This window comes from Pleurodeles waltl, chromosome 12, assembly GCF_031143425.1.
Source record: "Pleurodeles waltl isolate 20211129_DDA chromosome 12, aPleWal1.hap1.20221129, whole genome shotgun sequence".
Lineage (NCBI taxonomy): Eukaryota > Metazoa > Chordata > Amphibia > Caudata > Salamandridae > Pleurodeles > Pleurodeles waltl.
Genome location: NC_090451.1, coordinates 92481946 through 92503939, shown reverse-complemented (window position 1 = coordinate 92503939; position 21994 = coordinate 92481946). Strand labels below are relative to the sequence as shown.

At 48.1% G+C, this 21994-nt stretch overlaps 1 protein-coding gene across 1 annotated transcript in view; it reads right to left on the bottom strand.

The window, feature by feature from the left end:
• The window catches only part of LOC138267512 (C-reactive protein-like), an 85121-nt gene that overhangs the window by 7460 nt on the left and 55667 nt on the right, over positions 1-21994 (bottom strand). Inside the window, exon 2 of the mRNA XM_069216515.1 lies at positions 1749-1832. Coding sequence (XP_069072616.1) covers positions 1749-1821 — 73 coding nt within the window. The 5' untranslated portion in view covers positions 1822-1832. The remainder of the gene's footprint in view (positions 1-1748; positions 1833-21994) is intronic.

Genomic DNA, 21994 nt, shown 5'->3' with positions numbered 1-21994 from the left:
GTAGGGGTGTATGTGTGTGTGTATGGGTGTGTATATGTGCATGTTCGGGGTGTGTGCATGTAGGGGTGTGTATATGTGCATGTTCGGGGTCGGGGTGGGGAGGGGGGTTGTGCCACCTTTGGGGGGTGGAAGGGGGGTGGGGTTGTGAGGGAAGGATTCGTGGGGGGTACCAGGGGGTGGGGGAGACCCCTATCAGTGCCAGGGAAGGAATTCCCTGGCACGGATAGTGCCTACCGCCATGGATCTCATGGCGGTTCCCAACCACCCGAGATCCATGGCGGTATGCAGGGTCCTGATACCGTCGGCGGGCTGGAGACCGCGATCTCCAGCCCAGCGGTCTTCACCGCCATGCCGGTCGGAATGGTGAAGTGGCGAATGACCGCTGCGGTAACCGCCAAAGTCATAATTCAATTTTTTTTCCGCCGCCCTATTTGCGGTCTTACCGCCGCTTTACCACCGACCGCCAGGGTCGTAATGACCCCCATAATGCCTAACGGGAGAGCACAGGAACAGAGCATGTGTAGCTGTTTGTTGCTGCTATTCAGGTTCTGTTCCATTTAGCGCTATTTTCTTATCCTAAACTGAATCCTCCTGCATTTTGCACTAGGAAACAGTGCTAGTTGTTGGGTTACGCTTCTCGGGTAATGCCTCGCAATTTCTCATAATCTTGCTGTAATTTTGTGTATTTACGCCACAGCAAGTTACCCAAGTTACACTTACCACCCAAGTTACACTATCGGGATATATGCCAGGTAATCAGAGGGATGGTGTGGTTTGGTTCTACGATATAAAACCTCAGGTTTGAGGTTTGTTTTCTGTGCAGAAACAAGGAGGGAAAAAGGGGGTTTAGGTTCAGAGTTTTCATGATGCGTAAAATGAAGTCTTGGAAGGAGTAATATAGCAGTGGTATTGGGATTTCAGTGTCCTTAGAGTTTGCGGGTGGGGCGCCTGGAGTGAGTGCAGTGTGATGGTTGGTATGAGCCGGTGGAGTATTATCTGGGCGGTTGTCACCAATTGATGACCGGGGAACTTGTGGGTGGCAAAGAGTTGTGAATCCTGCCCTGCTGGGCCACTAGGGTCTCAATAGAATCATTCATTCTGGATAGTGTCATGTGCCCATCGGCGGCTCTTTGAGCCGACAAGCATCACAAAGGCGAATCCTAGGTGAACATGCGAACCCTGCCTCGCTACTGCAAGGGCATTGGGATTTCAATACTGTATCACCCGTGTGAAAACCACAGTGCACTTAAACCAGGAGGCTTCCTTCAAGTGTGCTATTTTCAGCAAATAGTACCCTGTCCATGCCAATCTTTGAAATATCCTAGATGAGTGGTTCCCATCCTTTTGACTTATGTGGACCCCCACTTTATCATTACTGGAGCCCTGGGACCCCCAGTGAATTTTTCTTGGAATCGAGGGATCCCCCACTGAGTCATTACTGAAAGCAGGGGACCTAACCTGTTAATATTATTTATTTTTCTAAGCTGTAGCGGACCCCCTGAAGAGGCTTTGCGGAGCCCCAGGGGCCCCCGGACCTAAGGTTGGGAACCACTGTCCTAGATCACTGAAAAATGTCCCATTTTCAGAATTGGCCAGTCTGCCCCCAAAGAAGCTGCAGAACTGTGTGGTCATCACTGGAGCTGATGGAATATGCTCTGTGGATTGCATTAATACTATAAAAAGTAAACCAAAATAGCTTAAATGATCATAAAAACACTCAATGTTGAATCTCTTCAGCTTGCCCTTACCTCTTTGTACAAAGCTCCACATGCTCTGAACGATGCTGAGCAGTACCAGGGTACACAGCATTGCCCTGTCCATAATGACACCACCTGATAAAAGAAAATGGATAGATAGGAGTCTATTAAGCCATTCATAAGAAGATAACATAGCCCCAAATCTATAGAATCTGCTAACAAGGGCTCCCAACTGAACAGCTCCCGATGACCGGTCCAGGATTCAGTGGCATAATGTAAAATGATTTCCCCCAACCTGCAGAATGTGAAGTGGGCCCACTGAGTCTCCCATATCTTACAAATACTCATAGTCCTTGGGGGGAATGGTGCCCCTCTGAAACATCTGGGGGACCCTGAAGGTTGGCGGCCACCCTGTGCCACAGGGGCCTGCGTTACACCCCTGCCAGGATGATGTCACAAGGCTGTACGCCATAAAAGACTAGACTAGCCACACAGGTTTTACTCTTACACCATGCGAATGTCGACCCATTGTAGGGCTGTAGTAAATAATGTGGTAATTACAATTTCAAAGACAATGTGACAAATATATGAAGGACATTTTGAACCACTGAAGTGTAACATTATTCATATATTTCTTAAGTAAATTTGTTTAATCGCATTTTAAACTGTACAGCGCAACAGCACTGCATAATACCTTAAGCAGTAACAACAACAACAAGCATTTGCAATGCAACGGGACTCGCGTTTGCTCATGTTAGAGCTGATAGCGTTGTAAACTCCTAACCTGACTTTTCACCTATCGGCAAAAGTGAATTTATGTACGTAACCCGAAAAAGTGAAATTAACTATGTAAATCGCTCGACTTCTGCCAAGCGAAATCACGCTAGTAAATTAGAGAAAAAGTAGTCCACGAGCCGGACAGAAAACAGCGAGCCTCGCATGTTTTCTGTACTTGGTTGATGCGCTTGAGGAGGGCTAGCCACTGGAAAAGGCATGATGTATGCATGCCTTCGACTAATGAAAGCAAGCAGATTTTATTAGGCAAGCCCACGAACCAATGAAAAACACTGACGTGAAGTCAACAGGGCTCCGAGCCCTTTTCTAAACACTAAAGCATCTCGCTGCGATACGCATGCGCGAGCGCATGCAACGCAGGCTCGACCCTAAAAATGGCAGGTTAGTGTGCACACTCACATAATCACATATGGAGAGAGGTGTCCAGAAATATCCACGCTCACCTCCACCCTCAGGTGAAATTTAACTGATGCACAGTGTGGGGGTTGTCACAAATTAACCCAGTTTTCAAATGTGGGTGGCGGAAGAAGGAACATGGCGGGGAGTATTTTTTTGAGTATGAGAAGAAAGTATTTTCCAAACAGATATAAAAATGTGTCAAATCACAATAGACTGGTATAATTCCCTCAGTGCATGAAAAACAAACTTAGGGCTAGAAAAGTGTTTTAAGTGTGTTTGTGTTTATTTCATGTAAATTACATACTTTAACCCCTTCGCTGCCAGGCCTTTTCCCCCTCCTGTGCCGAGCCTTTTTTTGGCTATTTGGAGCAGTTCGCGCTTAGGCCCTCATAACTTTTTGTTCACATAAGCTACCCACGCCACATTTGCGTCCTTTTTTTCCAACATCCTAGGGATTCTAGAGGTACCCAGACTTTGTGGGTTCCCCAGAAGGAGGCCAAGAAATTAGCCAAAAAACAGTGAAAATTTCGTTTTTTTCAAAAAAATTGGAAAAATGGGCTGCAGAAGAAGGCTTGTGGTTTTTCCCCTGAAAAGGGCATCAACAAAGGGTTTGCGGTGATAAAATCACAAGCTTCCCAGCTTTCAGGAACAGGCAGACTTGAATCAGAAAACCCAATTTTTCAACACAATTGTGGCATTTTACGGGGACATACCCCATTTTTACGATTTTTTGTGCTTTCAGCCTCCTTCCAGTCAGTGACAGAAATGGGCATGAAACCAACGCTGGATCCCAGAAACCGCAACATTTGTGAAAAGTAGACAAAAATCTGAATTCAGCAAGGGGTAATTTGTGTAGATCCTACAAGGGTTTCCTACAGAAAATAACAACTGAAAAAGAAAAATATTGAAATTGAGGTGAAAAAAACATAAATTTTTCTCTACGTGTAACTTTTTCCAGCAATGTCAGATTTTCGAAAGCAATATACCGTTACGTCTGCTGGACTCTTCAGGTTGCGGGGATATATAGGGCTTATAGGTTCATCAAGAACTCTAGGTACCCAGAGCCAATAAATGACCTGCACCCTGCAGTGGGTTTTCAATCTATGCCGGGTATACAGCAATTCATTAGCTGAAATATAAAGAGTAAAAAAATGCTATCAAGAAAACCTTTGTATTTCCAAAATGGGCACAAGATAAGGTGTTGAGAAGCAGTGGTTATTTGCACATCTCTGTATTCCGGGGTGCCCATACTAGCATGTGAATTACAGGGCATTTCTCAAATAGATGTCTTTTTTACACACTGTCTTACATTTGGAAGGAAAAAATGTAGAGAAAGACAAGGGGCAATAACACTTGTTTTGCTATTCTATGTTCCCCCAAGTCTCCCGATAAAAATGATACCTCACTTGTGTGGGTAGGCCTAGCGCCCGCGACAGGAAACGCCCCAAACCGCAACGTGGACACATCCAAATTTGTGAAGGAAAACAGAGGTGTTTTTTGCAAAGTGCCTACCTGTAGATTTTGGCCTGTAGCTCAGCCGCCACCTAGGGAAACCTACCAAACCTGTGCATTTCTGAAAACTAGAGACCTAGGGGAATCCAAGATGGGGTGACTTGTGTGGCTCGGACCAGGTTCTGTTACCCAGAATCCTTTGCAAACCTCAAAATGTGGCTAAAAAAACACAAGTTCCTCACATTTCTGTGGCAGAAAGTTCTGGAATCTGAGAGGAGCCACGAATTTCCTTCCACCCAGCGTTCCCCCACGTCTCCCGATAAAAATGATACCTCACTTGTGTGGGTAGGCCTAGCGCCCGTGACAGGAAATGCCCCAAAGCGCAACGTGGACACATCACAGAAAACAGACCTGTTTTTAGCAAAGTGCCTACCTGCAGATTTTGGCCTGTAGCTCAGCCGCCACCTAGGGAAACCTACCAAACCTGTGCATTTATGAAAACTAGAGACCTAGGGGAATCCAAGATGGGGTGACTTGTGTGGCTCGTACCAGGTTCTGTTACCCAGAATCCTTTGCAAACCTCAAAATTTGGCTAAAAAAACACATGTTCCTCAGATTTCTGTGGCAGAAAGTTCTGGAATCTGAGAGGAGCCACGAATTTCCTTCCACCCAGCGTTCCCCCACGTCTCCCGATAAAAATGATACCTCACTTGTGTGGGTAGGCCTAGCGCCCGTGACAGGAAATGCCCCAAAGCGCAACGTGGACACATCACAGAAAACAGACCTGTTTTTAGCAAAGTGCCTACCTGCAGATTTTGGCCTGTAGCTCAGCCGCCACCTAGGGAAACCTACCAAACCTGTGCATTTCTGAAAACTAGAGACCTAGGGGAATCCAAGATGGGGTGACTTGTGTGGCTCGGACCAGGTTCTGTTACCCAGAATCCTTTGCAAACCTCAAAATTTGGCTAAAAAAACACATGTTCCTCACATTTCTGTGGCAGAAAGTTCTGGAATCTGAGAGGAGCCACGAATTTCCTTCCACCCAGCGTTCCCCCACGTCTCCCGATAAAAATGATACCTCACTTGTGTGGGTAGATCTAGCGCCTGTGACAGGAAATGCCCCAAAGCGCAACGTGGACACATCACAGAAAACAGACCTGTTTTTAGCAAAGTGCCTACCTGCAGATTTTGGCCTGTAGCTCAGCCGCCACCTAGGGAAACCTACCAAACCTGTGCATTTCTGAAAACTAGAGACGTAGGGGAATCCAAGATGGGGTGACTTGTGTGGCTCGGACCAGGTTCTGTTACCCAGAATCCTTTGCAAACCTCAAAATTTGGCTAAAAAAACACATTTTCCTCACATTTCTGTGGCAGAAAGTTCTGGAATCTGAGAGGAGCCACAAATTTCCTTCCACCCAGCGTTCCCCCACGTCTCCCGATAAAAATGATACCTCACTTGTGTGGGTAGGCCTAGCGCCCGTGACAGGATATGCCCCAAAACGCAACGTGGACACAGGCAAATTGGTGAAGGAAAACAGAGGTGTTTTTTGCAAAGTGCATACCTGCAGATTTTGGCCTGTAGCTCAGCCGCCACCTAGGGAAACCTACCAAACCTGTGCATTTCTGAAAACTAGAGACCTAGGGGAATCCAAGATGGGGTGACTTGTGTGGCTTGGACCAGGTTCTGTTACCTAGAATCCTTTGCAAACCTCAAAATTTGGCTAAAAAAACACATGTTCCTAACATTTCTGTGGCAGAAAGTTCTGGAATCTGAGAGGAGCCACGAATTTCCTTCCACCCAGCGTTCCCCCACGTCTCCCGATAAAAATGATACCTCACTTGTGTGGGTAGGCCTAGCGCCCGCGACAGGAAACGCCCCAAAGCGCAACGTGGACACAGGCAAATTGGTGAAGGAAAACAGAGGTGTTTTTTGCAAAGTGCCTACCTGTAGATTTTGGCCTGTAGCTCAGACGCCACCTAGGGAAACCTACCAAACCTGTGCATTTCTGAAAACTAGAGACCTAGGGGAATCCAAGATGGGGTGACTTGTGTGGCTCGGACCAGGTTCTGTTACCCAGAATCCTTTGCAAACCTCAAAATTTGGCTAAAAAAACACATGTTCCTAACATTTCTGTGGCAGAAAGTTCTGGAATCTGAGAGGAGCCACGAATTTCCTTCCACCCAGCGTTCCCCCACGTCTCCCGATAAAAATGATACCTCACTTGTGTGGGTAGGCCTAGCGCCCGCGACAGTAAACGCCCCAAACCGCAACGTGGACACATCCAAATTTGTGAAGGAAAACAGAGGTGTTTTTTGCAAAGTGCCTACCTGTAGATTTTGGCTTGTAGCTCAGCCGCCACCTAGGGAAACCTACCAAACCTGTGCATTTCTGAAAACTAGAGACCTAGGGGAATCCAAGATGGGGTGACTTGTGTGGCTCGGACCAGGTTCTGTTACCCAGAATCCTTTGCAAACCTCAAAATTTGGCTAAAAAAACACATGTTCCTCACATTTCTGTGGCAGAAAGTTCTGGAATCTGAGAGGAGCCACGAATTTCCTTCCACCCAGTGTTCCCCCACGTCTCCCTATAAAAATGATACCTCACTTGTGTGGGTAGGCCTAGCGCCTGTGACAGGAAACGCCCCAAAGCGCAACGTGGACACAGCCAAATTGGTGAAGGAAAACAGAGGTGTTTTTTGCAAAGTGCCTACCTGTAGATTTTGGCTTGTCGCTCAGCCGCCACCTAGGGAAACCTACCAAACCTGTGCATTTCTGAAAACTAGAGACCTTGGGGAATCCAAGATGGGGTGACTTGTGTGGCTCGGACCAGGTTCTGTTACCCAGAATCCTTTGCAAACCTCAAAATGTGGCTAAAAAAACACAAGTTCCTCACATTTCTGTGGCAGAAAGTTCTGGAATCTGAGAGGAGCCACGAATTTCCTTCCACCCAGCGTTCCCCCACGTCTCCCGATAAAAATGATACCTCACTTGTGTGGGTAGGCCTAGCGCCCGTGACAGGAAATGCCCCAAAGCGCAACGTGGACACATCACAGAAAACAGACCTGTTTTTAGCAAAGTGCCTACCTGCAGATTTTGGCCTGTAGCTCAGCCGCCACCTAGGGAAACCTACCAAACCTGTGCATTTCTGAAAACTAAAGACCTAGGGGAATCCAAGATGGGGTGACTTGTGTGGCTCGGACCAGGTTCTGTTACCCAGAATCCTTTGCAAACCTCAAAATTTGGCTAAAAAAACACATGTTCCTCAGATTTCTGTGGCAGAAAGTTCTGGAATCTGAGAGGAGCCACGAATTTCCTTCCACCCAGCGTTCCCCCACGTCTCCCGATAAAAATGATACCTCACTTGTGTGGGTAGGCCTAGCGCCCGTGACAGGAAATGCCCCAAAGCGCAACGTGGACACATCACAGAAAACAGACCTGTTTTTAGCAAAGTGCCTACCTGCAGATTTTGGCCTGTAGCTCAGCCGCCACCTAGGGAAACCTACCAAACCTGTGCATTTCTGAAAACTAGAGACCTAGGGGAATCCAAGATGGGGTGACTTGTGTGGCTCGGACCAGGTTCTGTTACCCAGAATCCTTTGCAAACCTCAAAATTTTGGTAAAAAAACACATTTTCCTCACATTTCTGTGGCAGAAAGTTCTGGAATCTGAGAGGAGCCACAAATGTCCTTCCACCCAGCGTTCCCCCACGTCTCCCGATAAAAATGATACCTCACTTGTGTGGGTAGGCCTAGCGCCCGTGACAGGATATGCCCCAAAACGCAACGTGGACACATCACATTTTTTCATTGAAAACAGTGCCTACCTGTAGATTTTGGCCTCTAGCTCAGCCGGCACCTAGGGAAACCTACCAAACCTGTGCATTTCTGACAACTAGAGACCTAAGGGAATCCAAGATGGGGTGACTTGTGTGGCTCGGACCAGGTTCTGTTACCCAGAATCCTTTGCAAACCTCAAAATTTGGCTAAAAAAACACATGTTCCTAACATTTCTGTGGCAGAAACTTCTGGAATCTGAGAGGAGCCACGAATTTCCTTCCACCCAGCGTTCCCCCACGTCTCCCGATAAAAATGATACCTCACTTGTGTGGGTAGGCCTAGCGCCCGCGACAGGAAACGCCCCAAACCGCAACATGGACACATCCAAATTTGTGAAGGAAAACAGAGGTGTTTTTTGCAAAGTGCCTACCTGTAGATTTTGGCTTGTAGCTCAGCCGCCACCTAGGGAAACCTACCAAACCTGTGCATTTCTGAAAACTAGAGACCTAGGGGAATCCAAGAGGGGGTGACTTGTGTGGCTCGGACCAGGTTCTGTTACCCAGAATCCTTTGCAAACCTCAAAATTTGGCTAAAAAAACACATGTTCCTCACATTTCTGTGGCAGAAAGTTCTGGAATCTGAGAGGAGCCACGAATTTCCTTCCACCCAGCGTTCCCCCACTTCTCCCGATAAAAATGATACCTCACTTGTGTGGGTAGGCCTAGCGCCCGTGACAGGAAACGCCCCAAAGCGCAACGTGGACACAGCCAAATTGGTGAAGGAAAACAGAGGTGTTTTTTGCAAAGTGCCTACCTGTAGATTTTGGCCTGTAGCTCAGCCGCCACCTAGGGAAACCTACCAAACCTGTGCATTTCTGAAAACTAGAGACGTAGGGGAATCCAAGATGGGGTGACTTGTGTGGCTCGGACCAGGGTCTGTTACCCAGAATCCTTTGCAAACCTCAAAATTTGGCTAAAAAAACACATGTTCCTCACATTTCTGTGGCAGAAAGTTCTGGAATCTGAGAGGAGCCACGAATTTCCTTCCACCCAGCGTTCCCCCACGGCTCCCTATAAAAATGATACCTCACTTGTGTGGGTAGGCCTAGCGCCCGTGACAGGAAACGCCCCAAACCGCAACATGGACACATCCAAATTTGTGAAGGAAAACAGAGGTGTTTTTTGCAAAGTGCCTACCTGTAGATTTTGGCCTGTAGCTCAGCCGCCACCTAGGGAAACCTACCAAACCTGTGCATTTCTGAAAACTAGAGACGTAGGGGAATCCAAGATGGGGTGACTTGTGTGGCTCGGACCAGGTTCTGTTACCCAGAATCCTTTGCAAACCTCAAAATTTGGCTAAAAAAACACATGTTCCTAACATTTCTGTGGCAGAAACTTCTGGAATCTGAGAGGAGCCACGAATTTCCTTCCACCCAGCGTTCCCCCACGTCTCCCGATAAAAATGATACCTCACTTGTGTGGGTAGGCCTAGCGCCCGTGACAGGAAATGCCCCAAAGCGCAACGTGGACACATCACAGAAAACAGACCTGTTTTTAGCAAAGTGCCTACCTGCAGATTTTGGCCTGTAGCTCAGCCGCCACCTAGGGAAACCTACCAAACCTGTGCATTTCTGAAAACTAGAGACCTAGGGGAATCCAAGATGGGGTGACTTGTGTGGCTCGGACCAGGTTCTGTTACCCAGAATCCTTTGCAAACCTCAAAATTTGGCTAAAAAAACACATGTTCCTCAGATTTCTGTGGCAGAAAGTTCTGGAATCTGAGAGGAGCCACGAATTTCCTTCCACCCAGCGTTCCCCCACGTCTCCCGATAAAAATGATACCTCACTTGTGTGGGTAGGCCTAGCGCCCGTGACAGGAAATGCCCCAAAGCGCAACGTGGACACATCACAGAAAACAGACCTGTTTTTAGCAAAGTGCCTACCTGCAGATTTTGGCCTGTAGCTCAGCCGCCACCTAGGGAAACCTACCAAACTTGTGCATTTCTGAAAACTAGAGACCTCGGGGAATCCAAGATGGGGTGACTTGTGTGGCTCGGACAAGGTTCTGTTACCCAGAATCCTTTGCAAACCTCAAAATTTTGGTAAAAAAACACATTTTCCTCACATTTCTGTGGCAGAAAGTTCTGGAATCTGAGAGGAGCCACAAATGTCCTTCCACCCAGCGTTCCCCCACGTCTCCCGATAAAAATGATACCTCACTTGTGTGGGTAGGCCTAGCGCCCGTGACAGGATATGCCCCAAAACGCAACGTGGACACATCACATTTTTTCATTGAAAACAGTGCCTACCTGTAGATTTTGGCCTCTAGCTCAGCCGGCACCTAGGGAAACCTACCAAACCTGTGCATTTCTGAAAACTAGAGACCTAGGGGAATCCAAGATGGGGTGACTTGTGTGGCTCGGACCAGGTTCTGTTACCCAGAATCCTTTGCAAACCTCAAAATTTGGCTAAAAAAACACATGTTCCTAACATTTCTGTGGCAGAAAGTTCTGGAATCTGAGAGGAGCCACGAATTTCCTTCCACCCAGCGTTCCCCCACGTCTCCCGATAAAAATGATACCTCACTTGTGTGGGTAGGCCTAGCGCCCGCGACAGGAAACGCCCCAAACCGCAACATGGACACATCCAAATTTGTGAAGGAAAACAGAGGTGTTTTTTGCAAAGTGCCTACCTGTAGATTTTGGCTTGTAGCTCAGCCGCCACCTAGGGAAACCTACCAATCCTGTGCATTTCTGAAAACTAGAGACCTAGGGGAATCCAAGATGGGGTGACTTGTGTGGCTCGGACCAGGTTCTGTTACCCAGAATCCTTTGCAAACCTCAAAATTTGGCTAAAAAAACACATGTTCCTCACATTTCTGTGGCAGAAAGTTCTGGAATCTGAGAGGAGCCACGAATTTCCTTCCACCCAGCGTTCCCCCACTTCTCCCGATAAAAATGATACCTCACTTGTGTTGGTAGGCCTAGCGCCCGTGACAGGAAACGCCCCAAAGCGCAACGTGGACACAGCCAAATTGGTGAAGGAAAACAGAGGTGTTTTTTGCAAAGTGCCTACCTGTAGATTTTGGCCTGTAGCTCAGCCGCCACCTAGGGAAACCTACCAAACCAGTGCATTTCTGAAAACTAGAGACCTAGGGGAATCCAAGATGGGGTGACTTGTGTGGCTCGGACCAGGGTCTGTTACCCAGAATCCTTTGCAAACCTCAAAATTTGGCTAAAAAAACACATGTTCCTCACATTTCTGTGGCAGAAAGTTCTGGAATCTGAGAGGAGCCACGAATTTCCTTCCACCCATCGTTCCCCCACGTCTCCCTATAAAAATGATACCTCACTTGTGTGGGTAGGCCTAGCGCCCGTGACAGGAAACGCCCCAAACCGCAACATGGACACATCCAAATTTGTGAAGGAAAACAGAGGTGTTTTTTGCAAAGTGCCTACCTGTAGATTTTGGCCTGTAGCTCAGCCGCCACCTAGGGAAACCTACCAAACCTGTGCATTTCTGAAAACTAGAGACCTAGGGGAATCCAAGATGGGGTGACTTGTGTGGCTCGGACCAGGTTCTGTTACCCAGAATCCTTTGCAAACCTCAAAATTTGGCTAAAAAAACACATGTTCCTCACATTTCTGTGGCAGAAAGTTCTGGAATCTGAGAGGACCCACGAATTTCCTTCCACCCAGCGTTCCCCCACGTCTCCCGATAAAAATGATACCTCACTTGTGTGGGTAGGCCTAGCGCCCGTGACAGGAAATGCCCCAAAGCGCAACGTGGACACATCACAGAAAACAGACCTGTTTTTAGCAAAGTACCTACCTGCAGATTGTGGCCTGTAGCTCAGCCGCCACCCAGGGAAACCGACCAAACCTGTGCATTTCTGAAAACTAGAGAACTAGGGGAATCTAAGATGGGGTGACTTGTGTGGCTCGGACCAGGTTCTGTTACCCAGAATCCTTTGCAAACCTCAAAATTTGGCTAAAAAAACACATGTTCCTCACATTTCTGTGGCAGAAAGTTTTGGAATCTTAGAGGAGCCACGAATTTCCTTCCACCCAGCGTTCCCCCACGTCTCCCGATAAAAATGATACCTCACTTGTGTGGGTAGGCCTAGCGCCCGTGACAGGAAATGCCCCAAAGCGCAACGTGGACACATCACAGAAAACAGACGTGTTTTTAGCAAAGTGCCTACCTGCAGATTTTGGCCTGTAGCTCAGCCGTCACCTAGGGAAACCTACCAAACCTGTGCATTTCTGAAAACTAGAGAACTAGGGGAATCCAAGATGGGGTGACTTGTGTGGCTCGGACCAGGTTCTGTTACCCAGAATCCTTTGCAAACCTCAAAATTTGGCTAAAAAAACACATGTTCCTCACATTTCTGTGGCAGAAAGTTCTGGAATCTGAGAGGAGCCACGAATTTCCTTCCACCCAGCGTTCCCCCACGTCTCCCGATAAAAATGATACCTCACTTGTGTGGGTAGGCCTAGGGCCCGTGACAGGAAATGCCCCAAAGCGCAACGTGGACACAGCCAAATTGGTGAAGGAAAACAGAGGTGTTTTTTGCAAAGTGCCTACCTGTAGATTTTGGCCTGTAGCTCAGCCGCCACCTAGGGAAACCTACCAAACCTGTGCATTTCTGAAAACTAGAGACCTAGGGGAATCCAAGATGGGGTGACTTGTGTGGCTCGGACCAGGTTCTGTTACCCAAAATCCTTTGCAAACCTCAAAATTTGGCTAAAAAAACACATGTTCCTCACATTTCTGTGGCAGAAAGTTCTGGAATCTGAGAGGAGCCACGAATTTCCTTCCACCCAGCGTTCCCCCACGTCTCCCGATAAAAATGATACCTCACTTGTGTGGGTAGGCCTAGCGCCCGTGACAGGAAATGCCCCAAAGCGCAACGTGGACACATCACAGAAAACAGACCTGTTTTTAGCAAAGTGCCTACCTGCAGATTTTGGCCTGTAGCTCAGCCGCCACCTAGGGAAACCTACCAAACCTGTGCATTTCTGAAAACTAGAGACCTAGGGGAATCCAAGATGGGGTGACTTGTGTGGCTCGGACCAGGTTCTGTTACCCAGAATCCTTTGCAAACCTCAAAATTTGGCTAAAAAAACACATGTTCCTCACATTTCTGTGGCAGAAAGTTCTGGAATCTGAGAGGAGCCACAAATTTCCTTCCACCCAGCGTTCCCCCACGTCTCCCGATAAAAATGATACCTCACTTGTGTGGGTAGGCCTAGCGCCCGTGACAGGAAATGCCCCAAAGCCCAACATGGACACATCACAGAAAACAGACCTGTTTTTAGCAAAGTGCATACCTGCAGATTTTGGCCTGTAGCTCAGCCGCCACCTAGGGAAACCTACCAAACCTGTGCATTTCTGAAAACTAGAGACCTAGGGGAATCCAAGATGGGGTGACTTGTGTGGCTTGGACCAGGTTCTGTTACCCAGAATCCTTTGCAAACCTCAAAATTTGGCTAAAAAAACACATGTTCCTAACATTTCTGTGGCAGAAAGTTCTGGAATCTGAGAGGAGCCACGAATTTCCTTCCACCCAGCGTTCCCCCACATCTCCCGATAAAAATGATACCTCACTTGTGTGGGTAGGCCTAGCGCCCGTGACAGGAAACGCCCCAAAGCGCAACGTGGACACAGCCAAATTGGTGAAGGAAAACAGAGGTGTTTTTTGCAAAGTGCCTACCTGTAGATTTTGGCCTGTAGCTCAGCCGCCACCTAGGGAAACCTACCAAACCTGTGCATTTCTGAAAACTAGAGACCTAGGGGAATCCAAGATGGGGTGACTTGTGTGGCTCGGACCAGGTTCTGTTACCCAGAATCCTTTGCAAACCTCAAAATGTGGCTAAAAAAACACAAGTTCCTCACATTTCTGTGGCAGAAAGTTCTGGAATCTGAGAGGAGCCACGAATTTCCTTCCACCCAGCGTTCCCCCACGTCTCCCGATAAAAATGATACCTCACTTGTGTGGGTAGGCCTAGCGCCCGTGACAGGAAATGCCCCAAAGCGCAACGTGGACACATCACAGAAAACAGACCTGTTTTTAGCAAAGTGCCTACCTGCAGATTTTGGCCTGTAGCTCAGCCGCCACCTAGGGAAACCTACCAAACCTGTGCATTTATGAAAACTAGAGACCTAGGGGAATCCAAGATGGGGTGACTTGTGTGGCTCGTACCAGGTTCTGTTACCCAGAATCCTTTGCAAACCTCAAAATTTGGCTAAAAAAACACATGTTCCTCAGATTTCTGTGGCAGAAAGTTCTGGAATCTGAGAGGAGCCACGAATTTCCTTCCACCCAGCGTTCCCCCACGTCTCCCGATAAAAATGATACCTCACTTGTGTGGGTAGGCCTAGCGCCCGTGACAGGAAATGCCCCAAAGCGCAACGTGGACACATCACAGAAAACAGACCTGTTTTTAGCAAAGTGCCTACCTGCAGATTTTGGCCTGTAGCTCAGCCGCCACCTAGGGAAACCTACCAAACCTGTGCATTTCTGAAAACTAGAGACCTAGGGGAATCCAAGATGGGGTGACTTGTGTGGCTCGGACCAGGTTCTGTTACCCAGAATCCTTTGCAAACCTCAAAATTTGGCTAAAAAAACACATGTTCCTCACATTTCTGTGGCAGAAAGTTCTGGAATCTGAGAGGAGCCACGAATTTCCTTCCACCCAGCGTTCCCCCACGTCTCCCGATAAAAATGATACCTCACTTGTGTGGGTAGATCTAGCGCCTGTGACAGGAAATGCCCCAAAGCGCAACGTGGACACATCACAGAAAACAGACCTGTTTTTAGCAAAGTGCCTACCTGCAGATTTTGGCCTGTAGCTCAGCCGCCACCTAGGGAAACCTACCAAACCTGTGCATTTCTGAAAACTAGAGACGTAGGGGAATCCAAGATGGGGTGACTTGTGTGGCTCGGACCAGGTTCTGTTACCCAGAATCCTTTGCAAACCTCAAAATTTGGCTAAAAAAACACATTTTCCTCACATTTCTGTGGCAGAAAGTTCTGGAATCTGAGAGGAGCCACAAATTTCCTTCCACCCAGCGTTCCCCCACGTCTCCCGATAAAAATGATACCTCACTTGTGTGGGTAGGCCTAGCGCCCGTGACAGGATATGCCCCAAAACGCAACGTGGACACAGGCAAATTGGTGAAGGAAAACAGAGGTGTTTTTTGCAAAGTGCATACCTGCAGATTTTGGCCTGTAGCTCAGCCGCCACCTAGGGAAACCTACCAAACCTGTGCATTTCTGAAAACTAGAGACCTAGGGGAATCCAAGATGGGGTGACTTGTGTGGCTTGGACCAGGTTCTGTTACCTAGAATCCTTTGCAAACCTCAAAATTTGGCTAAAAAAACACATGTTCCTAACATTTCTGTGGCAGAAAGTTCTGGAATCTGAGAGGAGCCACGAATTTCCTTCCACCCAGCGTTCCCCCACGTCTCCCGATAAAAATGATACCTCACTTGTGTGGGTAGGCCTAGCGCCCGCGACAGGAAACGCCCCAAAGCGCAACGTGGACACAGGCAAATTGGTGAAGGAAAACAGAGGTGTTTTTTGCAAAGTGCCTACCTGTAGATTTTGGCCTGTAGCTCAGACGCCACCTAGGGAAACCTACCAAACCTGTGCATTTCTGAAAACTAGAGACCTAGGGGAATCCAAGATGGGGTGACTTGTGTGGCTCGGACCAGGTTCTGTTACCCAGAATCCTTTGCAAACCTCAAAATTTGGCTAAAAAAACACATGTTCCTAACATTTCTGTGGCAGAAAGTTCTGGAATCTGAGAGGAGCCACGAATTTCCTTCCACCCAGCGTTCCCCCACGTCTCCCGATAAAAATGATACCTCACTTGTGTGGGTAGGCCTAGCGCCCGCGACAGGAAACGCCCCAAACCGCAACGTGGACACATCCAAATTTGTGAAGGAAAACAGAGGTGTTTTTTGCAAAGTGCCTACCTGTAGATTTTGGCTTGTAGCTCAGCCGCCACCTAGGGAAACCTACCAAACCTGTGCATTTCTGAAAACTAGAGACCTAGGGGAATCCAAGATGGGGTGACTTGTGTGGCTCGGACCAGGTTCTGTTACCCAGAATCCTTTGCAAACCTCAAAATTTGGCTAAAAAAACACATGTTCCTCACATTTCTGTGGCAGAAAGTTCTGGAATCTGAGAGGAGCCACGAATTTCCTTCCACCCAGTGTTCCCCCACGTCTCCCTATAAAAATGATACCTCACTTGTGTGGGTAGGCCTAGCGCCCGTGACAGGAAACGCCCCAAAGCGCAACGTGGACACAGCCAAATTGGTGAAGGAAAACAGAGGTGTTTTTTGCAAAGTGCCTACCTGTAGATTTTGGCTTGTCGCTCAGCCGCCACCTAGGGAAACCTACCAAACCTGTGCATTTCTGAAAACTAGAGACCTTGGGGAATCCAAGATGGGGTGACTTGTGTGGCTCGGACCAGGTTCTGTTACCCAGAATCCTTTGCAAACCTCAAAATGTGGCTAAAAAAACACAAGTTCCTCACATTTCTGTGGCAGAAAGTTCTGGAATCTGAGAGGAGCCACGAATTTCCTTCCACCCAGCGTTCCCCCACGTCTCCCGATAAAAATGATACCTCACTTGTGTGGGTAGGCCTAGCGCCCGTGACAGGAAATGCCCCAAAGCGCAACGTGGACACATCACAGAAAACAGACCTGTTTTTAGCAAAGTGCCTACCTGCAGATTTTGGCCTGTAGCTCAGCCGCCACCTAGGGAAACCTACCAAACCTGTGCATTTCTGAAAACTAAAGACCTAGGGGAATCCAAGATGGGGTGACTTGTGTGGCTCGGACCAGGTTCTGTTACCCAGAATCCTTTGCAAACCTCAAAATTTGGCTAAAAAAACACATGTTCCTCAGATTTCTGTGGCAGAAAGTTCTGGAATCTGAGAGGAGCCACGGATTTCCTTCCACCCAGCGTTCCCCCACGTCTCCCGATAAAAATGATACCTCACTTGTGTGGGTAGGCCTAGCGCCCGTGACAGGAAATGCCCCAAAGCGCAACGTGGACACATCACAGAAAACAGACCTGTTTTTAGCAAAGTGCCTACCTGCAGATTTTGGCCTGTAGCTCAGCCGCCACCTAGGGAAACCTACCAAACCTGTGCATTTCTGAAAACTAGAGACCTAGGGGAATCCAAGATGGGGTGACTTGTGTGGCTCGGACCAGGTTCTGTTACCCAGAATCCTTTGCAAACCTCAAAATTTTGGTAAAAAAACACATTTTCCTCACATTTCTGTGGCAGAAAGTTCTGGAATCTGAGAGGAGCCACAAATGTCCTTCCACCCAGCGTTCCCCCACGTCTCCCGATAAAAATGATACCTCACTTGTGTGGGTAGGCCTAGCGCCCGTGACAGGATATGCCCCAAAACGCAACGTGGACACATCACATTTTTTCATTGAAAACAGTGCCTACCTGTAGATTTTGGCCTCTAGCTCAGCCGGCACCTAGGGAAACCTACCAAACCTGTGCATTTCTGACAACTAGAGACCTAAGGGAATCCAAGATGGGGTGACTTGTGTGGCTCGGACCAGGTTCTGTTACCCAGAATCCTTTGCAAACCTCAAAATTTGGCTAAAAAAACACATGTTCCTAACATTTCTGTGGCAGAAACTTCTGGAATCTGAGAGGAGCCACGAATTTCCTTCCACCCAGCGTTCCCCCACGTCTCCCGATAAAAATGATACCTCACTTGTGTGGGTAGGCCTAGCGCCCGCGACAGGAAACGCCCCAAACCGCAACATGGACACATCCAAATTTGTGAAGGAAAACAGAGGTGTTTTTTGCAAAGTGCCTACCTGTAGATTTTGGCTTGTAGCTCAGCCGCCACCTAGGGAAACCTACCAAACCTGTGCATTTCTGAAAACTAGAGACCTAGGGGAATCCAAGAGGGGGTGACTTGTGTGGCTCGGACCAGGTTCTGTTACCCAGAATCCTTTGCAAACCTCAAAATTTGGCTAAAAAAACACATGTTCCTCACATTTCTGTGGCAGAAAGTTCTGGAATCTGAGAGGAGCCACGAATTTCCTTCCACCCAGCGTTCCCCCACTTCTCCCGATAAAAATGATACCTCACTTGTGTGGGTAGGCCTAGCGCCCGTGACAGGAAACGCCCCAAAGCGCAACGTGGACACAGCCAAATTGGTGAAGGAAAACAGAGGTGTTTTTTGCAAAGTGCCTACCTGTAGATTTTGGCCTGTAGCTCAGCCGCCACCTAGGGAAACCTACCAAACCTGTGCATTTCTGAAAACTAGAGACGTAGGGGAATCCAAGATGGGGTGACTTGTGTGGCTCGGACCAAGGTCTGTTACCCAGAATCCTTTGCAAACCTCAAAATTTGGCTAAAAAAACACATGTTCCTCACATTTCTGTGGCAGAAAGTTCTGGAATCTGAGAGGAGCCACGAATTTCCTTCCACCCAGCGTTCCCCCACGGCTCCCTTTAAAAATGATACCTCACTTGTGTGGGTAGGCCTAGCGCCCGTGACAGGAAACGCCCCAAACCGCAACATGGACACATCCAAATTTGTGAAGGAAAACAGAGGTGTTTTTTGCAAAGTGCCTACCTGTAGATTTTGGCCTGTAGCTCAGCCGCCACCTAGGGAAACCTACCAAACCTGTGCATTTCTGAAAACTAGAGACCTAGGGGAATCCAAGATGGGGTGACTTGTGTGGCTCAGACCAGGTTCTGTTACCCAGAATCCTTTGCAAACCTCAAAATTTGGCTAAAAAAACACATGTTCCTCACATTTCTGTGGCAGAAAGTTCTGGAATCTGAGAGGAGCCACGAATTTCCTTCCACCCAGCGTTCCCCCACGTCTCCCGATAAAAATGATACCTCACTTGTGTGGGTAGGCCTAGCGCCCGTGACAGGAAATGCCCCAAAGCGCAACGTGGACACATCACAGAAAACAGACCTGTTTTTAGCAAAGTGCCTACCTGCAGATTTTGGCCTGTAGCTCAGCCGCCACCTAGGGAAACCTACCAAACCTGTGCATTTCTGAAAACTAGAGACCTAGGGGAATCCAAGATGGGGTGACATGTGTGGCTCGGACCAGGTTCTGTTACCCAGAATCCTTTGCAAACCTCAAAATTTGGCTAAAAAAACACATGTTCCTCAGATTTCTGTGGCAGAAAGTTCTGGAATCTGAGAGGAGCCACGAATTTCCTTCCACCCAGCGTTCCCCCACGTCTCCCGATAAAAATGATACCTCACTTGAGTGGGTAGGCCTAGCGCCCGTGACAGGAAATGCCCCAAAGCGCAACGTGGACACATCACAGAAAACAGACCTGTTTTTAGCAAAGTGCCTACCTGCAGATTTTGGCCTGTAGCTCAGCCGCCACCTAGGGAAACCTACCAAACCTGTGCATTTCTGAAAACTAGAGACCTCGGGGAATCCAAGATGGGGTGACTTGTGTGGCTCGGACAAGGTTCTGTTACCCAGAATCCTTTGCAAACCTCAAAATTTTGGTAAAAAAACACATTTTCCTCACATTTCTGTGGCAGAAAGTTCTGGAATCTGAGAGGAGCCACAAATGTCCTTCCACCCAGCGTTCCCCCACGTCTCCCGATAAAAATGATACCTCACTTGTGTGGGTAGGCCTAGCGCCCGTTACAGGATATGCCCCAAAACGCAACGTGGACACATCACATTTTTTCATTGAAAACAGTGCCTACCTGTAGATTTTGGCCTCTAGCTCAGCCGGCACCTAGGGAAACCTACCAAACCTGTGCATTTCTGAAAACTAGAGACCTAGGGGAATCCAAGATGGGGTGACTTGTGTGGCTCGGACCAGGTTCTGTTACCCAGAATCCTTTGCAAACCTCAAAATTTGGCTAAAAAAACACATGTTCCTAACATTTCTGTGGCAGAAAGTTCTGGAATCTGAGAGGAGCCACGAATTTCCTTCCACCCAGCGTTCCCCCACGTCTCCCGATAAAAATGATACCTCACTTGTGTGGGTAGGCCTAGCGCCCGCGACAGGAAACGCCCCAAACCGCAACATGGACACATCCAAATTTGTGAAGGAAAACAGAGGTGTTTTTTGCAAAGTGCCTACCTGTAGATTTTGGCTTGTAGCTCAGCCGCCACCTAGGGAAACCTACCAATCCTGTGCATTTCTGAAAACTAGAGACCTAGGGGAATCCAAGATGGGGTGACTTGTGTGGCTCGGACCAGGTTCTGTTACCCAGAATCCTTTGCAAACCTCAAAATTTGGCTAAAAAAACACATGTTCCTCACATTTCTGTGGCAGAAAGTTCTGGAATCTGAGAGGAGCCACGAATTTCCTTCCACCCAGCGTTCCCCCACTTCTCCCGATAAAAATGATACCTCACTTGTGTGGGTAGGCCTAGCGCCCGTGACAGGAAACGCCCCAAAGCGCAACGTGGACACAGCCAAATTGGTGAAGGAAAACAGAGGTGTTTTTTGCAAAGTGCCTACCTGTAGATTTTGGCCTGTAGCTCAGCCGCCACCTAGGGAAACCTACCAAACCAGTGCATTTCTGAAAACTAGAGACCTAGGGGAATCCAAGATGGGGTGACTTGTGTGGCTCGGACCAGGGTCTGTTACCCAGAATCCTTTGCAAACCTCAAAATTTGGCTAAAAAAACACATGTTCCTCACATTTCTGTGGCAGAAAGTTCTGGAATCTGAGAGGAGCCACAAATGTCCTTCCACCCAGCGTTCCCCCACGTCTCCCGATAAAAATGATACCTCACTTGTGTGGGTAGGCCTAGCGCCCGTGACAGGATATGCCCCAAAACGCAACGTGGACACATCACATTTTTTCATTGAAAACAGTGCCTACCTGTAGATTTTGGCCTCTAGCTCAGCCGGCACCTAGGGAAACCTACCAAACCTGTGCATTTCTGACAACTAGAGACCTAAGGGAATCCAAGATGGGGTGACTTGTGTGGCTCGGACCAGGTTCTGTTACCCAGAATCCTTTGCAAACCTCAAAATTTGGCTAAAAAAACACATGTTCCTAACATTTCTGTGGCAGAAACTTCTGGAATCTGAGAGGAGCCACGAATTTCCTTCCACCCAGCGTTCCCCCACGTCTCCCGATAAAAATGATACCTCACTTGTGTGGGTAGGCCTAGCGCCCGCGACAGGAAACGCCCCAAACCGCAACATGGACACATCCAAATTTGTGAAGGAAAACAGAGGTGTTTTTTGCAAAGTGCCTACCTGTAGATTTTGGCTTGTAGCTCAGCCGCCACCTAGGGAAACCTACCAAACCTGTGCATTTCTGAAAACTAGAGACCTAGGGGAATCCAAGAGGGGGTGACTTGTGTGGCTCGGACCAGGTTCTGTTACCCAGAATCCTTTGCAAACCTCAAAATTTGGCTAAAAAAACACATGTTCCTCACATTTCTGTGGCAGAAAGTTCTGGAATCTGAGAGGAGCCACGAATTTCCTTCCACCCAGCGTTCCCCCACTTCTCCCGATAAAAATGATACCTCACTTGTGTGGGTAGGCCTAGCGCCCGTGACAGGAAACGCCCCAAAGCGCAACGTGGACACAGCCAAATTGGTGAAGGAAAACAGAGGTGTTTTTTGCAAAGTGCCTACCTGTAGATTTTGGCCTGTAGCTCAGCCGCCACCTAGGGAAACCTACCAAACCTGTGCATTTCTGAAAACTAGAGACGTAGGGGAATCCAAGATGGGGTGACTTGTGTGGCTCGGACCAGGGTCTGTTACCCAGAATCCTTTGCAAACCTCAAAATTTGGCTAAAAAAACACATGTTCCTCACATTTCTGTGGCAGAAAGTTCTGGAATCTGAGAGGAGCCACGAATTTCCTTCCACCC